This window comes from Papilio machaon, chromosome 8 (assembly GCF_912999745.1).
Source record: "Papilio machaon chromosome 8, ilPapMach1.1, whole genome shotgun sequence".
NCBI lineage: Eukaryota > Metazoa > Arthropoda > Insecta > Lepidoptera > Papilionidae > Papilio > Papilio machaon.
The window spans coordinates 2,809,958-2,831,752 of record NC_059993.1 but is presented as its reverse complement, the minus strand read 5'-3'; the positions used below and the strand labels follow the sequence as shown (position 1 = coordinate 2,831,752).

The 21,795-nt window shown below is 32.9% G+C and overlaps 1 protein-coding gene across 11 annotated transcripts in view; it reads right to left on the bottom strand.

Moving 5' to 3' along the window:
- The window catches only part of LOC106720752, a 66,501-nt gene extending 46,634 nt beyond the window's left edge, over positions 1–19,867 (bottom strand). For 3 of the 11 annotated variants that reach the window (XM_045679139.1, XM_045679140.1, XM_045679141.1), the window contains exons 1-2: positions 19,639–19,788; positions 19,126–19,310 (exon numbers count right to left, since the gene is read on the bottom strand). In XM_045679139.1, coding sequence (XP_045535095.1) covers positions 19,126–19,227 — 102 coding nt within the window. In that variant the 5' untranslated portion in view covers positions 19,228–19,310; positions 19,639–19,788. Of the gene's footprint in view, positions 1–4,010; positions 4,474–19,125; positions 19,311–19,638; positions 19,791–19,811 lie in introns of those variants that run through there. The other 8 variants (XM_045679131.1, XM_045679136.1, XM_045679134.1 and 5 more) reach the window with 6 other exon arrangements.
- Between the last annotated feature and the right edge of the window lie 1,928 nt (positions 19,868–21,795).

Below are 21,795 nucleotides of genomic sequence, written 5' to 3'. Positions count from 1 at the left end.
GATAATATCAACAAAATTACAGCTATCAAAATGCCATAGCCGCAGCGATATGATGCAACGCAATGAAATCAAATCTCAAAGCACAAAAAGAGCAAACTTAGGTTTGGTAAAAAAAACATTTTTTATATTAGAAGATATCAAACAAGCCAGTACCACTTTATTTCGTTAAATTAGTAACCATAGAGTACTGCAAAAAGGTTAAAAGTTGAAGATACTTTAATAGACATATCGACGCTGGAAAGCGTAAACGCTGTAACCCCGAAAGTATGAACTTTACAGGAGAGCCAAAAAATGATAACTCGTGAGCTGATACGCCTACAAGTATGCGGTATTTAGCAATGTTGTGTAGTTTGTGCTAACCTATAATAAAATCATTATCGTTTGATAATGGTTGAAATTATTAACCTGTGAAAAACATATTCGCGATTTCAAGGGTTACAGCGTTTATGCTTTCCAGCGTCGATATGTACATAATTCAAATGTTTTCCTTCCTCAAGTCATAATGTTAAATACAATTGTACTCGTAAATTATTGTCCATGCACTTGACTTACCTCTATCAATCCATACACACAAATTAAAACTGATAAATCAATATATTCTTGTTCACAATTCATTTTGAAGTTTCTCCAAAATTGTTAACAAAATTTTCCTTATATTCTCTCAACAACATTAATAAATTTTCATGATTTTTTACGACAAATCAACGTTATTATTAATGCCACTCAATAACAGTACTGGATGGAACTGTAGCAGTCTTATTATTTTTCAATAAACCATTGTTATAATTATTAATAATAGAAATATAGAAGTATTGTTAATTGTTATTAATCATTTTGAAATATAAACCATGATGTATGGTTGTGTGGAATTGATATCAAAAACGTTGAATCAAAGCATTATTTATTTATAATTTTTTTTAATGATTTTCTGATATAATATTTGCTGCATAATAGATTTGCTTCATCATATTGCTACGACCTAAAGTAGATGGAATTACACAGCGTCATTTTATTAATTCAAAACATGACAATGGCTGCCGTAACAGATCTATGTTTACAATTAATAAAATTCCTATCTTTCTCTACTTGAACGCTAAGCACATAAAACAAACTAAAGCATCTCTATGTTTTCCTTCCTACATTCAAAATCCTATGATTTTTTTTTCAGTCTATGGAAGATTTCAGCTTATGTAACCTTTTATCGATTTAAAATGCAAACTTCTTTAAAAGGAAGCATATTTATGGTCAACTAGTTGCCCGCGACTCCATCCGCGTGGAATTAAAAAAACTTAATTAGTAGCTTATGTGTTCTTCCAGATTATATTCTACATCTATGCCAAATTTCATCGAGGTCTGTTTAGTCGTTCTGGAGATACCATCAAACAAACATCCATCCATCCATCTAAACGTTCGCATTTATGATATTAGTATGAAGTATGATTAGCATTACTTAAAATTATAAAACTCAAGGGTTATAGATAAATAATACTAATAACTAGAAAAAAATATCCAACGATCAGATACTATATTATTAAGTTTAATGTACTAGGTCTTACAATGAATCATAAGCTCTCACAACCTTATCTTATCTTCTGGGAAAAGCAAGAGCCAATTTATGTCGTCTAATCCGTTACCAAATAAACTTACACGAAACGATACAATCTTGGATATTAAATTGAAAAATATTTACTTGAAAATTTCAAGATATTTCAAAGCTGTTCAAACTGGTACTCACAATAACCAGAAACAATAACGTTTATCTTGCAATGTCATCTTTAACTTCTGCATTTTATTTAACCTTGTACGCATGTCATGTATGCATGTCGCTATGTTAAATACAAATATATAGGATGTAATAAATAAAAAAAGAAAATCATTCTCATACATCGAGTTTAAGAATGATTTAATTTTTTCGATTTAAATATTTTGTCTAAACTGAACTTAGATTGCTTGTCACGATTTTACTAATTCTAAACATCATTGGACACATACACTACCAACATTAAATTCATTGTATCTTGCTGTTTCCCAGCAGCACTTTGATAAACATTAAAGATTAATAAGTAATTATTTATAATTCATTTCCTTGTTTTAATTTTACAAAAATTAAAACGAGGAAGCTAAAAGTGCTTACGATGTACAATTTTTTACTAGCTTCATAAAATTATAACTAAATTAGGAATATTTTTAGATTACAATTTAATCAAATTATAAACTAAATTATAGATTAAAATCTTACATAGCAGGCACTTAAATTAAAAGAAGGCAGATGCATCACGGACATATCATATAATAGAAAGCTTGATAGGTAGGAAGAGAGAGAGAGAGAGCTGGTCAGCTTGGTAAAGGTAATTTGATCTTGGCGATATAAATTCAATCTGGTAGATTAATTAGAGTAAGAACCCAAGCGGGCGGTTCCAGCTTAATTCTAATATCACCCATGAATAAATTCAGGTTAAGGTATTTTAACGCTAAGCCTTAAAAGGTTTGGTGTGCTTCTAGCCCTTTAATCTTGCAACCCATATGGTGAGTAATTATTTTTATTGCATTCAAATGGTTAATTTTCTGAATTACTTTCTGTACAGGCGTTGAATTTTTTCTCTTTTATTTTATGGGTCTATAGGTCCCTAAAATAATTACATTATTGTTACAAAGTTTGTTCATATGGCCGTATGATTCATACTGTTTTAATTACATAATAAACTCAATGCAAACCTTCGTGATTTTAAAAGCAATTGCAGCATATCTGCATAAAAATCGCATGTGAAATGCTAATATGACCTTGAATAAAAACAACCTTTACAAAAAGTGGTCAAGTTCAAGAAAAAAGTATACCTTGTTAGTAAAATAATTTAAATTAGCAAACCTATACTACAATAGAATATAAAATATGGATAATTAATATGGCTGATAAGTTATTGCTTTAGTCAAAGGTCACTAAGGGACTTTTTATGTAGCTTTTAACAGACTATGAGTGTGGCCGTCAAAGTTTTTGTTAAATTAGAAAACATCAAATAGTCAAATCCCCTCATTCGCGGGGTTACGTTCTGTATTTGGCCACAAATATTGAAACCATTACCAAATATTTTAGACACGATTACGGAATTTTCCAATAATTAATATAATTTATTTTCGAATTGGAAATCTGTGATTAACAGGATCGTGAACAAGGAGATTTGACCAAACTTGTGCTTGTGTGTGATTAGAAAATCCGAATAGCTACTATTTTGTAGTCTTTTTAACAACGTAAAATAGTGTTATTTAATAAAAAGTTGCCAAATGTTTGCCACAATTCTATTTGAAGAATTTCGTAACTATTTAAATTAAAATAAATATAACACGTATTTAAATTCATCAAATGCGTCGTCTGTCTTTTTTATTTTAAAATAAACTCAGTTCTCTAGCAAATGCAAATAAGACAGTCTTAACGAAAATTTGCGTTGAGTGATATAAGTTATTGTGGAAAAGAATGAAGTAACAAATGCTAAATAACTTTCTAAACACATTAATAATTTTATTCTAGCCAAAAATAATAGAGCGGCTTTTAATATATCATTAACTTGACTTTTAAGTTAATCTGCAGTGTTCTTGAAATTCTCACTTAAATCTCTTGTGTTTTATTTTTATCATTTTCAACTGTTGCTAATCTTTTTACAGTGGCGTTCAGTTAAATATGCATTTAGTTTCCAGGCGATGTTATCGTTATGTAATATTCTGCAATATGCTTCACCCTTGCATTTAACAAATCGATACCGAAATCTAAATTTCATGCTGTGAATATATAACACATTTCTATAGACGCATTATAGGATCAAGAATTAAAAATTTACAGTTTCGATACTAAGGATTAGTGTCGCATCATACCGTTTTGACGTCCATTTTGTATTTACTTTTATCTTCGTTATCTGTGATAACTTTGACCGTGAATCCGCAAATATTTTTTCTTCTTGTAACTTTAGATGAAAGTTGTGGTTGTTACTTTATATTTTTGTTGATGTTTTAGTACGTACCATCTCGCAATGCGCTTCACCGTCGTCGTCATAGAATAGGCCGCTGCAGTCATCCATCCCTGCTGGTGGTGGGCAGGCCTCACTCGTCGGCCGGGCGCCGTGGCCCGCTCATCAATATGACTACGACCCGCCGGAACACCGGCATCCGAATGTTCACAACCACTGGACCACTAGAGTTTCAAACACTAAGTAAGAGACTAATTCGAAATCTTCGGGGATAATCCGATGAGTCACGCGACTGTCGACCGACTAGCTAAACTGAGGCCACAAGCCCTGCGCGGCGTAGGTGTCCTTAATAAGTTGAATCATAGAGAAGCGACTTCACTAATATCTTGGTACGGCGAATGGTACAGCGCTAGTTTAGTGTTCAATGTTGAAATAGTCAAGGGCGCTCCGTATTGTGCGTTGAGCGTCACAGGCGTTGTTTTTTCGTGGTGAACTGCGTAGATAGCGGCACAGAGGCGACAACGGGGCGAGGGTGGCGCGCGCACTCGGGGGTGCATTGATCGGATTCCCATTGCGCATGCTCCACTCCCGGAATTCTCAACTCATTTGACATTTTATAAATTGTCGCTTTAGAGATAAATTTCCATTAAATTGTTGTAACTTTTGAAGTTACGTCATCCAGATAATTGGCATCCCTTTTTAAGTCTATTGATATTCTAATATATTCAATTTTTTTTAATTATACGTAAAAAAATATTTTTAGACATTTACTTCTCGTTTGTTCATCACAAAGCGTTTTTATGGACTTCGTTTCTTGAATTCCTCGTGAGCGTCTTGGTTATAAATTAATTAATTACCACAAAAGTGTGAAGTTTTTTTAGAAGGAAACAATTTTATATGTATACGTATATAGTATCAAGGTTTGGTCGGTAATAAAATAAAAAGAAAAAATATTATATAAAAATATTTAATCATTTTTAATTTATAAATAAAGATCGAGTTACTAAGTTACTAAAACATTACATGTAAATGTATCTTAATTACTATCGTCAAGTATTTGTAGGTACTAAAAGCTCTTTTGCGTTAATAGTATTCCTGAGTTCACATTTGTTGAATATATGAGTTTCTGTGCGAATATCTGGGGCACTTTAGTTCCCATTCAGTTAAAGTCGTAGGTGTTGCAATCGATCAAAACTGCGTCATCGCGAGGGAGATTATCGTCTATACATATATAGGTATATAGGTATCTACAGACCAGGGCTGAACTTATACACTTATAGTGTAAGATAGCATAAACTATTACAAAAAAAACTAATTTATTGATGCAAAAGTTGCGGTTATTTGACCAACAGTATCCTAATACATTTTCAATGGTTTTATCTTACTAATATTATAATTGCGAATGTTTAGATGGATGGATGGATGTTTGTTTGAAAGTATCTCCGAAACGACTCAATGGATCTTGATGAAATTTGGCACAGATGTGGAGCATAGTCTGGAATAACACATAGGCTACTAGTCAAATTTTTTAACTCCGCGTAGACGGAGTCGCGGGCGACAGCTAGCATTTCAAATATTTTTACTTACACTTGTTCTAATAAAAATGTTATATATATATACATTGTTATAAATTTCATAGACTGGTCAAGTGTAGGGCCAGGAAGTGAGAACAGGTTTGCTTTGTTAATGGTGTGTTAAGACAGGTGCCTGTCTATGAGAGTTATTACGCTACAACTGTGTCAAGGCACTCGGGACAGTCACCACCGCGGTTGTTTTAACACAATCATAATCTTTGCGACCTTAATGTCTTTGGATAAAAACGTATTTAAAATATACAAAAGTAAAATAAATATAAAACAGAGGTCAGTAATAATACTTTTTTTTGTAAGATACTTAAAATACCAATTACATTTTAATATATATATACGTTTTTTGCACCGCACAATTCTATGCATGCGAATATAAAATGCATATTACAAAAAAAAGTTAAAAACGACTGGGACTAAAATTGCAAAACTTTGATTATAAATGTGTGAAATGCATCTATTACAACACCGATTTATATGATAAACCTGTGTGGGGGTGTAGCTTAGCTGTTCAGAATTAATGAACACATTAGCAGAGAACACTGTCCTTAATACGGAAGTGCAATCTTGTGTGTGATTTCTAATGTCTACAGTAATTTAGCGCGGATGTTACAAGAAATAAAGTTGCTAATTATTATAAAATTAGAATTTGCACATAATTCCATAACTAAAAATTTTGCCAAAATTACTAAGTACTTATAAGAACGATTTCGATTCGATTTTGGAGCTTTTCTCGTACATTACTAGTTTAAAATACATTTGCTCTTTCTTTCAAATGATGTTGTTCACAAGAAGTGTCGTTCAAATGAACTCATGAATATTTTACTGCAACTGACTGCAGTAGATTGTTGACATTATGATTCCTGCCATGATCTTAGCATTGACGTAACAGACATAATATGGAAATTTTATCTTGTTTACTTATTAATTACCTCAAACTTTATAAACTTTACCTTAACTTTATAAAAATTGCACTTGTATAGTAAAATAATAAGCCGGATTTCATAAACGAATAATATGTGATGACAATTAGGCATTCGACAGATGTTTTAAACGGTGTTTTGTAGTCAAACGTAAGTTAAGGTAATGTTTTGCGTAAAATAATATACAATTTAACCATTTGGTTGTTGCTCTAAATTCGTATTCTCCATATTTAGCAGAAATACCAGTCGTACAACTTCTGAGATAATATTTACACTTTGCAGTACTTTATTTCACTATAGTATAGTAGCAAATCGAAGTACAAACTCGAAGTGTTTTCGTTGAGAAATTAATTAAAAAACAATCTTTATAAAAATGTCATATCCCGTTCACTCAAATTCTCATTATCTTACTAACATTATAAATGCGAAAGTTTAGGTGGATGGATGGATGGATGTTTTTTTTGAAGTTACATCTAGAACGGCTCAACAGATGTCATTGAAATTTGGCATGGATGTAGAACATAGACTGGAAAAACGCTTAGGCTACTAATAAGGTTTTTTAATTCCGTGCGGACGGAGACGCGGCCGACAGCTAGTACATAAATAAACTTAAATTACTCAAAGCACGCACAAACCGCAAGTCTTTATGGTAACATCAGTAATTCTACTTTTTACATTGCATACGTAACAGAGGCAGATGTCAAACCATAAAGCATTACATAACTTTACGAATCATCCACGAAAGTAGACTGAGGAATTTCACATTTTAAACACAGTTTAAAAAGTTAGAAATGTCTATGAAGACGTACGTTATTATACCGTGACTTTTGCAAGAATTAAGATCAAGAATACATAGTGGTCCCTTTCATTTACCTTGAAAAAGAATGAGATAGTAATTTCGTGTTATTGTACGATATATGTGTGAAAATCATTCTTTAAGTAACATAGCTCTGCAATTTAATATCAGAGTTCTCGTTCAAGTTTTACGATGATTATTTTAACAATAAAGTTGTAACTATTAACCTATTGTGAGGTCTATGGCCAGGTTCCCACTACGCCGGACCGGCAGATCTGCCGCGCCGGTAAATCTGCCGGAAGGGCTAGTGGCTGTACAATTTATATGAAGCTATTCACATTATCCCGGGTCCGGCATTTTTGCCGAGCCCGGCATTTTTACCGAGCGTTTTGTCACTACGAATTGCCGGTAGAACGACCGGGCCCGAAGTAGTGTGAACGAGTTTGTGCCGGTATTTGTCCCCCGCTCGCCCCGCTCGTGCTCCCCTCGCCCCGCCCGTGTTCCACTCACGAAGTACTTGACTGTCTGAATTTCTTCCGGGATCCGATGTAATGTGAACACTCTGTCCGGTGTCCGGTTTTCGGCAGATCTGCCGGTCCGGCGTAGTGGGAACGCTGCCTATAATATTTTTTTTGATGTTAATATCAGTGCCACACTTTCGCAATGTTCACTTTATGATGACTGAGCCAAACGCTCTCGTGTTTTAAAGTCACGAGTCGAACTTGGTTAATAGGAAAAAATGTATATTTATAACTTTTGAATACATTGTTGAGCAAAATTTTTCTGGTTCTTCAAAAATAACAAATACTTTTGGAGAATAATTTTAATGCTATATATTTGAATAATTTTATGGATGTTATCATGTTTAATAAAGATATTTAGTAGACGGAGTTGATAACGTAGCTTTAGTTAGATTTTTTATAGGTTTTTATTACGATCAATCGACAGTTTCACGACAATACCTCAGTAAGAATTGACGTTTGTGCAAAACAATAGTGAACATTTATTTGGATTTATTTGCATACTAGCTGTCACCCGCGACTCTGTCCGCACGGAATTAAAAAAAAACTTATCAAGTATCCTATGTGTTCTTTTAGACTATGTTCTACACGTATAAAAAGATCCGTTGAGCCGTTTAGGAGATACCTTCAAACAAACATCCATTCATCCATCTAAACATTCGCATTTATAATATTAGTATGATTTAGCTCAAAGCAAAGTAAACGCTGACATCAAAATATTCACACTCGCTCGATGGGACATTTAAAGATCACATAATTTCTTATACTATGGTTATAACGTTAAGTAAGCTCACTCCAAGACAAGACAAGCTAGCTCCAGTGGCGCATCGACTGGCTAAGACGGAGAAGTCGACTCACGTCATGGGGCCTGCTGTCTACAACCGCCTGCCGGAGCACGTCACAGCGGCTACCAGCCTCGCGTCTTTTAAAAATAGACTAAAATCATGGCTTATTCAGAAAGCTCTGTATAGCTACGAAGAATGTTTTGACTAAAAATATGCATATGCATATATATATATATTAATTGTGTGCTCATCGTTATTCAAAATATTTGAGTAGTGAGATTTTGTTTTATAAAATAGATATTATAGCTTTTACTTGTATGACCTGTAATTTATATATTACCAATAAAATTGTAATTGTAATTGTAAAATTTATTCGCAACTTACGTACAAGGCGTCAGGAATGCATACAATAAACGCATCGAGCTTCCACCTCACCCGCATAAATACCATGGACGCTGTTTATAAAATGAGGTGCTTGCCGCGGTCATTCCCCCGCCCCGGGCCCCGTGTGACCACATTCCTACGGGAGCTTGTACGCAAACTTGACGTCCACAGCGTATGCAGACATATTAGAATAATGGTTCTACTTTTATAATATGTTAATTATTTTAATCACTCCATCGGATGTACTGTAGCAAGGTTAGCCGTTCATAGAAACTTTTTGGAGAACGTCATCAAATAGTCACTAAAACTTTTGATCATTGATGATTCAAATATACTCCTCTGGTTTCCTCCCACTCTCTCTTTCTTTTGGATTTGAACTTAATTGATGAAATACGATCATGTCCAATTGTACTATACTATATTTGCCTAAGGTAAATATTTCATTTCTGAACTCAATATTTTACGTGGGCATGTCGAAACAATTTGAAACATATTAAACATACTAAAGTGCAATTCAATTCTAACAGTGTAAATCTCAAGATATTTTTAAGATTATTTCTTCTATTATTAAGTAAATTTATTTTCTTTTTACGTTAATGTCATTTTATAGATTTACACTTACACTCCATAAAAACAAATTGTCTTGCGCATACTCGTATAAGTATTATATTAAAATGTATATTCCCTTGTATATTACTAAAGTAATTACGGCGGAGATTCATCATCAATAAATTATCGTCATCAGAGAAAAGTAATATTCTCTTACTTAGAGACGCGCTACGAGAAATGTTGTAGGCAATTTTCATTTATCGAGGTGATTACAAGACGCTTTCTAAGAATCCTGACGCCAAAGCACCGTTTATAAAGTTTGTTATGTGCTTTTTCTTGCACCTAAGTTATTAATTTTAACCAAAAAAATAAATAAAGAATTGTCCTAATTGATTTCAGTTATCTGTTAGTCTCATAAGAAATTAAGGAAAAATTATAAGTACTGTTTAAGAATATCAAATAAAACTTGACAACTGTGAGGGTATGTTTTCTGATTTTTTTATCGTTAACTAGCTTTTTCCCGCGACTCCGTCCGCGTGGAATAAAAAAAAATAGAAAACGGGGTAAAAATTATCCTATGCCCGTTTCCTGGTTCTAAGCTACCTGCCCACCAATTTTCAGTCAAATCGATTCGGCCGTTCTTGAGTTATAAATGGTGTAACTAACACAAATTTCTTTTATATATATAGATGTAGAATTCTTTAATTCTTCCATTTCATTAAGCCCATTCTCTGAAACCGACAATATTGAATATTATGAAGCTTAACAACTACTACAACTGTATTAATAACTTTACCAGGCAGCATAGGTAACAAGAAACCATTGCTAGGTAAAACCGGCTATCATTATAAAAGCCACCGCGATGCGATATAAGAAATGTTGACATGAGTGGCTTTACCTATGCGTAGGCTACGGACCGGTTGCGTAAGCTCTTACCACTGTCTTGTATAATTAATTTATATCATTCCATAGCGCTGCGTCGCAAGCGCATCACCTCGACTTCATTCGTTTCATAACCAACATCTGCTTATTGTTCGTTAAATCTTAATTATAATTAAGGTTCATTGTTCTAGTAAAAAAAAAGAACTGTTATTGTCATAAAGTTCGTAAGGCTTATTTTATAGTTGTAAAAGCTTTGTTTAAAAAGCTTTCATGTCTATAAGTTTTTAAGTTAAGCTCAAAAAATCTATGTTACTTTGAGAGTTACTGAGATAATATTATATGAGACTTACCGTGAGTTTCCATGTAAAACATATCGTCATCTCTGTCATTATCTTTGACACAACAAATGTTTTAAACGGAGATTTTGGTCTTAGAAACCCACTGTTAAAGATACCGGTACTGGTAAAGATACCACTGGTAATGAAATACTGTATTAATTATATTAAAATTTTATCGCATTGACGAACAGTTACCAATTTGGTCACATCCAAACATTAATGTTAATATGTCAGTAAGTTATGTATGATAATGAAACATGATGGATAAAGAATGGGTTTGAAAAATACGCTTTGTTAAAGTTACAATAAGACGTATCTTCGCCTAAAACGAAATCTACCGACACTGATATTATGCACTTCGCGTCAATTTTCTATACCTTTCCTGACTAATAGCAGTATATCAGAAATCTAGGCACGTTTGCAAATTATTAAGCCTCGAGCGGGCGCGGCGTGAGAACATAAAACTACGTACAAACGTAAAGGTATAATAATATCCAAACTTTATGGTGGTACAATTTCATACGAAACGCTGTGCAAAGCACAATCTTATCTATCGGTGGGACATAAAGAAATGGAGATGGGCGCATGGGTGCTTCTTGTCTTACGTGTGTTTTTCTCCTTACACTCGATTGCGAATAAATTTGTTCGCAGCTAACCTGGAGCAGTCAGATAACAGTATCAAAACGCTTCGGATGACTGCTGTCTGAGCTTAGTGTTACAAATATATCTAGCGAGAAATAACAACTGTTATTACACATTGTGAAACCACACAATACATTCACACCCTAGAGGTGTACTCTCGGCTGCAAGACCATAAAAAAACTTGGAGCAGCTATTAAAGTTGAATCTAATAATACATTTGCACTGTAATCTGAGGGATAGTGGTGAAAGGGTCGAGAGAGTTCTCAACAAATGTGTAATGTGACCTGCACCTATGGATGTATCTTTGTGGTCAAGTCGACGACTTTTAACATAATTTTTATTTCCTTTAGTAATGGTATTGGACAATAAAAATTTCAGATGACCTTTGAAATGAAAGTGAACTTTATATAAACAAGTTTGTATAAACTTTCATGTTTTTTAAATGTTCCGAAGTAAGGATGGAATGAAATGAGATGAATATATTGTGATAATTACACTATAATCAAGATTATAATTCAAATCGCCTAAGTTATTAAAAATAACTAAAAATCTACTGGAAAAAGAAAAAAGAATTAAGAAAATCTGACAACCAGGAGCGGAGTTATAAATTATATATGCATATTGACATTCTTGATTCAAATTAAATTAAAGATCATTCAAGCGCGCGAAACTCTCAAACTGGTTTAATAATAACTAATTAAATTTCTAATCGTGTTAAAAAGATAGTAACATATCCTCGTAGTCATAAATATATGTTGACAGTTGCAGTTCTAGGAAGAAGTATATAAAATGCGGAATGTAGGGTAACGAAGGCACCTTTGACTATAGATAAACGGACTAGGCAAAAAGCCGTCGTCGTCCTAAATAAATGAAGTCACTTTTTGCGGGGCGTTGGCGTAAACATAATTATCATATGGTTTGCTGAGAATTTATAAAATTGTATCGTCTTTATGAACACAAACAGACTCAAAAATTTAAACACACAAGCAAGTTAGCTTAGAATGTATTATTCGTTTATTTGACAAGGCGAAAAGAACACTTGATAGGTCCTGTCTATTAATAGTCAAAACTGTTTCGACCGCACCTGCGACATAATCCCCTTCATGCATAACTTGGAAGCTTTCTCTATGGAAGATGATCTGAGTACGATCTAATCATAGATAAACATGATATCTTTTACAGACATTTCTTTTGTATTTTATTAACAAACAGCGCACTGTTGCGTGATACTAAATATTATACTTGATACTTTACTTTCGCGAATAAAGAAAGCGGAAGGTTTTTTTTCTACATGTAATCTACGTTTTGTAGTCTAAACTTTTAAAAATTTCAATTACTTAAGAAGGAATAATAGATATTTATTTAATTTTATCACTGTAACCATAAATATAAATTCACTTTCTTTGCTGAATTTTGTATTTCATTTTTATTCGAATGACTAGGTATAAAAGTTGCTTTTGTAAGTAGAAATAGTTGAGCCATACGAGTAAATCTAAAAGTGTAAATTGTACAAAATGTCTTTAAGAGCGCTAAACGGGTAAACAATAGGTTTACAAGAGAAAAATAAAGTGGCACAAAACAGATAATGACGTTTACATACATCAAAGCACAAAACAATCAGCGTGTTAAATCAGGAAACAACTACAATGAAAAGAGTTTTTTTTTCTCAAACAATGCCATTTAACAATGAAATACCTGTATAATAGAGAAAGCTCCGTATTTGTTCACTGCATTGATACACTTGTAAGATTGCAAACACATATTTAACGACTAAAGATGAACAATTTCTTAAAGCAAGTGTTCCAACAATCACGTATCGGACTTAACCATTTATATTTTATTGTCTAGCGGTATGAACACGATATGTTTTAATCTATAACAGTTCATCATCACAGTATCGTTGTAAAATTTTATAAAAGCTATAGAAAAGTTTAACTCCAAAGTCTTTTTTCGTAATATAACCTGTGAAATTTTAGAGCATTTATAGTATTGAAAAGTGGAGTGTGAAAAATTTTAAAATCCAAAATTTCGATAGACATTTTATGCGAAATCGGCACATTGACTTTGTTAAGAACTTAATAAGTCATTTGACTCTAGGCAATATTACGAAAAAACTATCGATAAATATATTATCGTCGAAATTTATAAATGTAACAAAGCATGTAACATAAAAACAGCAGGTATGTATGCTTTTTACTATGAGTAATTAAAACGTTGTTAAATCGTGAAATTTAATCCGATAGGGTCAATCCACCTGTAAGATTTTCTTCGTTGCAAATTGCCAAACTTTTTTGTCATTATTTTTAATGTGTTATCTGCACAAGAAATATTAAAGCTTGAGTCAAATTAATTTTACTATTTATCGAAATTAAAGAAAACATAAGTATATTTTGCTTAGTTTCATGAAAATCTTAATTTTATAGCTTTAATTTACACATCATACCTACAAATGTTTATTGAACCTTGACTATCAGAGCTTTTAACTACTGTAATATTACAGAGTGTAATATTTACACATATCGTGATGTTAATTTTAACGGTTCAATGTTAAATGCTTTGTCATGGCCATTTGTCGCAATGAATGAAAGAAAACGTATACATTAATTTATATTGTGAGTCATGTTTTATCAGACAGTAATGTGAGTAAATTTACAACATTTAGTAGAGCTGAAAACAACCAGTTTGTGGTCAGTGTGTCTAAATTTGAGTTGACATTATTTCAAGTCGTAACATAATATTGGGTATATCACTCTAGAAACATCTTTATACTGCTATTGTTATCTCTGTTTTTTTCTTTTAGAATATAAGGGGTGACGATATCTTTTTGTAAAAGTGTTTATAGTGGGAATCCACGATAAGTAAGTTAATGTCGTTGACCTCTTTCATTCCCAGCACACACCGATATTACATTGTAATAAATGTACTACGTTTTCCGGTTTGTGGTGTCAATGTTGCAAATCGTGGCAAATAAGACATCAGGGACAGCGTGCGCGACAAATTATCGTGATTTCCAAGGCGTCACGAGCCAAGGCGGTCGTGTCTGCTTGGTTCTTTAAGCCCGCAACTAAATTATCAACCTATATAAATCGCAACAAATATATTTATTCGTGAATTTATTGAAGTGCTAAGAAAACGATCAAACTCTCTCTTAGTTTTTACTAGGTATTTTATCGAGGAGCCATCCATGCTGACGATAATATTGAGGGCATTTTTGAGCCAACAATTACGCAAAATGCAGCTTACAACGGCAACATATTTTGTAAACTTTGAAAGCTTTATTATGTCGCTATAGTAATTGACACTTTATGCGACACAAAATGCATTAAAAATTGTTATAACTAACTTCATAAACACACGTGAGATAGTTCATAAACTCATATTATAACGTCTCCTGTTACACCTTCCGAGAAAGTAAGCGAGCGAGTAACAATATCCAGTATACGCGTTTTGTTTCTACAAAGAAAAGAATAAAACATCGCATCGTGAAGGTAAATCAATTCACCACAAAAGCGAAAGTCCCGCAACTTCTCATGAGCTGAATGTTTAAGAATTCACACGGTACCCTTTAAATGAAAAAGCGTTAATACAATAAGCTAAGTTATTCTAAATTCCACATACCAGGCTATGTGAAAATATTCTTTCCATATCGTTACTTCAAAATAAATAAGGTACAAAACGTGCTTTTACTTCAGTATTTTGACTGTAATTAGCCTTTATTATTTTCATTTGATTTCTTAGAAATTATCTTTTGTTTGTATTAATTACCTATTGCAAAATAATAATTTTCTTTGAATGCTAAATTAAGTTTTGTGTAACGACTATAACTAAGGACTGGAAGATTTTTTACAAGATATTTAGGTGTATCAAAATTGGCCTTAAAATGTTGATGGTCTCGAATTTGTATCGATTGTTCCGTGTGGGCCTTCGAGTCTGCGCAGACATTTAGCAAAGTTTAGGTACAAGAAAGGTATTTGCAGACATTTGCACACATTGAAATCCAGACGCGAGGCGTTAAAAAACAATACAAACTTAAATCCCCTTTAGTAACCAAGAAAACACGACTACAAATCAATAGTAATATCGAACTTACATTTTTGAGATCCTAAAAATAAAAACCATTGGTTTTTACACAATACAAAAATGAAAAATTATAAAAATGTAAAAGGTAACACAGTGGCTCACATTTCGTAAAATCCTCATTAATGTTTCTAACATTTCATACTAATTAAACACAATGTAATCTCAATAATATTTTGATAAAAAACACAAACAAATCTTGCCGCTCCGTGCACTGGTGATCGCGAGAAGGAAGTGACGATTCCGCAACAATATGCATTATTTTATTTCAAGTTTATTCTTTTCTTGTATTACGTCAGAAAAAATACATTATTAAGGAATATATATTGTACCAAACTGATGAAATAATACTATTAAACATAGGTTATTTATATAAGGATCAACATACACGAACTATTTATATTTAAGCAATCTTTATAGACAGTCAAGCGGTCAGTGTTGAGAGATCATCAGTTGATTTTACCCATAAACGAACCGTAATTTGCAGTCGCTGCAAAATGATTGATGTATTCCGTGTATTTTGGTCCTTTCTTATAATTGATAGCAATAAAATAGGACTTCCTTCCGGTCGTTTGTAGCTTAGTTGCTATCTACCGCGTTGATAATTACCATAATGTCGGAACCACTTCTAATTTCTAATTGCATTTTCTACGAATACATTCACACAGATATATAAAAAACACTTTCGCTCACGCGTATTTTTAATTTAAGGGGTAAAATAGTAGGTATTTTATTAGTGGCGAAATAACGTTGGTGTATAGCTATTGTTATTAAAGTTACTATCTCTCACGGTAATAGACTTTCTTACGATAACAGGTAGTGAATGATAAGATATGTTCATCGTTAAAACAGTTCCATTAAATTAAACAGCGATACGAAACTGTCACTCATTAAAAAATGTTTTTTTATTTTATTATTTTTAGCAATGGGAACAGATTATGTCTGAGTACAGAAGCATAATTCAACATTGATAATAATTTATAGTTATCAATAATTTCAGGTGGTACTCACGTAACATACAGCCCTTACATAATTCGAAAGTCGTAAAGAACCTTAATTCATGTATGTTGAAATCAATCCAATGTAACGGTGCCTTAACTGCACAACTTTCGATGTACTTGTGTGAAGGGTCCTTATTTATTACGTAATACTGTTATAAGTCAGTGTAATAAAACTATATGATACTAATTACTTTTTAATGTAGAACAGGATTGCAACAAGTTTCCTACTTCCTAATTATCCCATTTGATTACGATGCAGATGAGGAATTAATGTTATATTACGATCACATCACACTTTATTACTAAGCTCCAATTTTTTATTTCATGTAAATATTATAAAAATACTAAAGTAAAAAAATAATCACTATACTTAATCAATGTATAATATTTAATACTCTTTAAACTAGGATAAAATTTGTCAACTCTAGTTGATTTACCAGGACCTTATTTGATCAATAATGCTTTTCTGTGTTTGTTGCTTATTCTAATACTTACATATTACCTTGGATGCATGCATTTAGTAATTTGTACTTTATATTAGGCAATAAAAGACATGCGAAGGTGATTAACAAAGATAAACAACATATAGAAACTCGACAGACACTATTAAGTTATTAATTAACAACCACTTGTTATTAGGGTGGGCAGCGACTTGGAAAGTCTCTGTGAATCGCGAGCGATGGTGAAAACGTAATTATCGTGTAACATCATAGTCTGGCGGCTGAGACTGTTGTAATTACACATAACCGTGTACATAACCTTCAAAGTTTCAAAGTTCGTCCGCAATGTTATTCTCCATTCTCCATTTTAATTCAATTCCCATTCTTATAAAACGATGGGAAAGCAATGAGGACTAGAATTTGACCTCCGTCACCAATCTCATCAAACAAAATACAGAAATACTTTTTTTAGATACTTCGTGGCAAACGAGCAAGCGGCCACTTGAAAAGCGACCGCTGCCCATAGACATCCTCTATTACAGATGCGTTGCCTACCTTAAATCGACTAAGAAGGAGGCACAGAAAGAGGATATTTCCCCATCCTATGCCTTCCCTTCCTCCATCAAATAGGATTATCTTTCCCATCCTTTCCTTATAAGAAAAGGGTGAGAAGGAAAAGAGGATTAAAATTAGGAATCCGGAATACACAATCATCAGACAAAACGCGTTCCACTTCACGCCTGTCTTCTGTTTGGTCGTGGTATTGCACCGAGCCAGCCGGCCCATTCGAATTTTCGAAATTGAAACGAGTTTATGTTTTAAAAAATAATTTTATGGACTTATTCTGCCTATGTATTTAACACTCAAGTTAATTGTAAATCGCTCTATTGTAAATGGCCAAGAGTAGTAACTCTGTATCAATAGCAACAATCAATTGAAAAATACAAAGACTTTCTTCACGAACCGATCCATTTAAAGAAATCGATTAACTTTGAAAATCGAATCGATCTTTCATTTAGCAATCTTTAACTAGATTTTTAAAAAGGTAATAGCTAGTTTTCAATAAACTCGTGTTTACATTATTTCACGTTATTAGCATATTATATTTAAATTGTAAATAAAAAAGTCTGTAAGAAAAAAGTACCGACACCCGTAACCCAGAAAAGTAGACATAGATAACAAAAACAATACCACAAATTCGTTTCTATTCCAATGTACTGTAGTATTAGAAAGACAAGGATCTAAAGATAAATGTAGCAATTAATTGTAAAAAAAGAAAATATTGCAAAACATCATTGTTGTAAAACGTAGCGCAGTGCGAACGTGCTTTATATTGACAGCCGTTAGACTTTGAAGGTAAAGCTATATTGTCGATTTAGTAACCTTGGCATTTAAAGAATAATTTATTATCAGATCCGCTACGTAGTTGGATGCAATCGCATTTACGACTATAATACGAAAACGTTCAAAATATTCAAGCGGCGTTTCAATCATTCAATTACTCATACATATATGGATGATTAAATTTATTACGTGCCAATAGGAAGTTAGTTCGTAGAAGAATATCTTGATCTTTATCAAGTGTTTTTATCTACATAAACAAGTACATAAGATTACTCATTAACCATTCCATAAATTAAAATTACTATTACGTGTTACATGATAATTTTGTCTAAGTAAATGATTCGTAAAAATAAATCAAAAGAGTTTGCGATCTTTTTAAATTATTCTATTAATTTACTTGATGGTAATGATTTATAATATCTGTGGTCTATAGAAGATCTGTAAGTACATGGGTACGTGTAAATCAAATCTCATTTATAACCTGCCAGCGTGCTGCCTGCCGGCACTACAATCGAGAACAGGATGCTGTTTTGTCTCCGAGCTCAAAGCTTCAATTACCTTTTTCCGTTCCTACTTTTCTCTAGATAGTAATACCATACATTCTGAGCTTTATACCACTCCTTCTTTTTTATCAGGCCCATCCACTTCGAGAATAAAAGATGATAAATTTTATTATATAACTATAGCAGGTAATGTATTAACCTTATATATTTTGTTGGCAATTAAGAAGAGCGCATTTCGCATTACATCATATAGTATGCCTTCGGGATTAACATAAATTAATTTATTAGAAATGTATTAATTTTAATTCTTGTATTCTTTGAACATTTTCATGTCTTCAATTGAATGATTTTTTTTCAAACAGTTAAATTAATAATTACTTCAGTTAATTAGGACTTACCTTTCTGGCATATCCGCTTACGCTGCTAGCCAAGCTTTCGGCGTCATAGTGTCGGGAGAAGGCGTAAGCGCCCGGATGGTCCCGGGACACACATTGCCCCATAAGCCCGCCACCCCAATTACACTAAACAACAAACAATATCACATATGTTTCCTCCACTTAACACTTGTAAAAACACTTGCACACTGCAAACGTATTATAAAATTCAAATTTCGAATGGTATCAACGTAATAGCATCACCGTTCGAAATTTAAATTTAAATTGCCGCCTACACTCGCTCCAACTTGAATTACAAAAAGTATAAAAGTGATGGAATCCTAAGTGGATAGAATGTTACGCCATGTTTTTTTTGTTATTATTTTCGTTTATTGTTCCATGGGATTTCACTTTAATGGACATGTAAGGAAAGTTACGCTTGTAAAAAGTTGACTTAAATTGAAAACATTTTTTTTTATTAAAAATTTATTGTGGTTCAACCAAAGGTTAAGATAATATATTGTTTTTTCTACACACCTTTAAATTATATTATTTACGTTTTGTAATTGTAATTACTACATGAATTTATTTGTCGTGTCTAGAAACATACTATTCATTCTTAATTTTCACGACATATTCTAATAAATAAACAATTGAGATTAAAAAAAAATATTATAAACACTTTTGTTTTGAATAATAAAAATATTTACAAAACATTATGTTAATTTCATTGTAACGTCGAAATCACTAATTTGTCACAGATAAGAAAAAGGCGCGAAGCGCGCACTGCGCCTAAAATGCGACTGGCATGCGCGGGCGCCTGCGCGCGTCCACTCGGCCAGCTGTTTACTGATACTTAGGGCTGCCAACTCTTCACCCGGGGTATATTTTTGTCCTGATACGTACATTCCCTGGAACCACCGGCACAGAGGGCGTTTTGGTGACTGAATTCTGACATGATCTCTTTTACCCCTAGAAGGTTATCTTTTGAAGATATCTCCCACACTACAAACTTAATTTAGAAGGTGCATATTTGAGCTCTTGGTCCTAAACGGTATATGAAATCACTAGAACAAGTCACTGTATGACTTTTTAATTTCATCGTCTGCTACTCTTCGAGGGTGGACGTCGTTATTTTCATCATCTGTCAAGGAGTCCAGGGTTAATAGGTCACTAGTAGTCGTTTTTTTCGCACGCCAGTATTTACTACGTTCATTGGACTTTGACAGCCCTACTGATCTGACCCCTTGCCTCATTCACATGTATCGACCATGCTGACGTCAACTTGCAAAGTCGTTGGGATTCATACCTGGGGTGAGTCCTTGGTAGTACATACAGGCCACGAGACGTTGATATTAACCGTATTTTAAGGTACATTTGCATAAAATTCTTAAAATATTACGTAAAAGCTTTCGCAATGAAATTAAAAGGCAGGAATAAATGTTAAAAAATCAACCTGTACAGTTAACCTGTACATTCGCATTTATTATTCAGATTAGTAATTCTTTTAAGTGTTTATGTCACTCCCAAAATAATAAATATTCACAATGTATTACCACACTTTTTATTGGTATCAGTAATTAATTATACATTTTCATTTTTAGGTTACCATTTACTTACACATATTTATAACAAAGAGCTTGTCACTCTCGAATTTATATTTCTAGTATTTTCTGAAAATGATTTGGTGACGCATTAGTTACAGTGTCTATAGTGTATATAGCTCAGTATTATAAGTATTAATCAACGCTTTCAACAAACAACTAAGTACAATTATAAATTAACATGGAATAAGAATAAAAAACGATGGAGTCATCGTCTCGATCTTAAAATATTAAGACCGGTAACAATAATGTGCTATTATGACTCATGGTCCATGGCCCATTCCGTTATTTTTTGTTTTTCTTTGATAAATGTATTTTAAAATCTTTGATTTAAATTTTAACGACATGACGATAACAATTGTACCTAGATAATTTTATAACATTACTTAATTTAGTCATAAATGATGTGATAAACTGTTTGTTTATATTCTTCTAAAGCAGTCTATGATAAACATCGAACACCAAAGCTTGGATTAATTATTCACTCGATTAAACGCGCTCTTCAAACCGTAACAGTCAAGGTCAGCGACCGTTGCCAATGAGTCACTTCAAAAGTGTCTTTTTTTTATTTTATAGAACCGAGTTAAATAGAGTTTATATAAAAGTGAAATTAAGCTTTAATTATTGATCAAGTTATCTTCTCGATTTTAAGCATAAGGTAGGCGCTCGATGGATACATTTAAAAATGCCATTGAATGCATATTTTGTCTTTCAAAGATACATTTCCAAATGTGGACTTTAACGCAAACTTGGGAACTGTATTTATAGCAAATTGTTTCGATGAGTACAAGTCTTTAAGTACAAAATAGAATAATTTTGGATCGTCATTAGCGATAGGCGCATGTCACATATTATATACCCGAAATCATACATGAACATAAAGCACACAGAGTGGTGCTTAACGTCTTGTACAAAGGAAAGTTTATAGTATGATTTTATACTTTGGTAGTTAGGCTCTTAAAAAAAAAGCGATAAGGAGGAATGATGGAGGAACGTGTAAAGGAACCACTGGTAGGGGCACCTTTGGCCGGCTAGTCAATAAAGAAGATGAAAATAGATAAATGTGTTGTTGTTAGAACATTAAAATTTT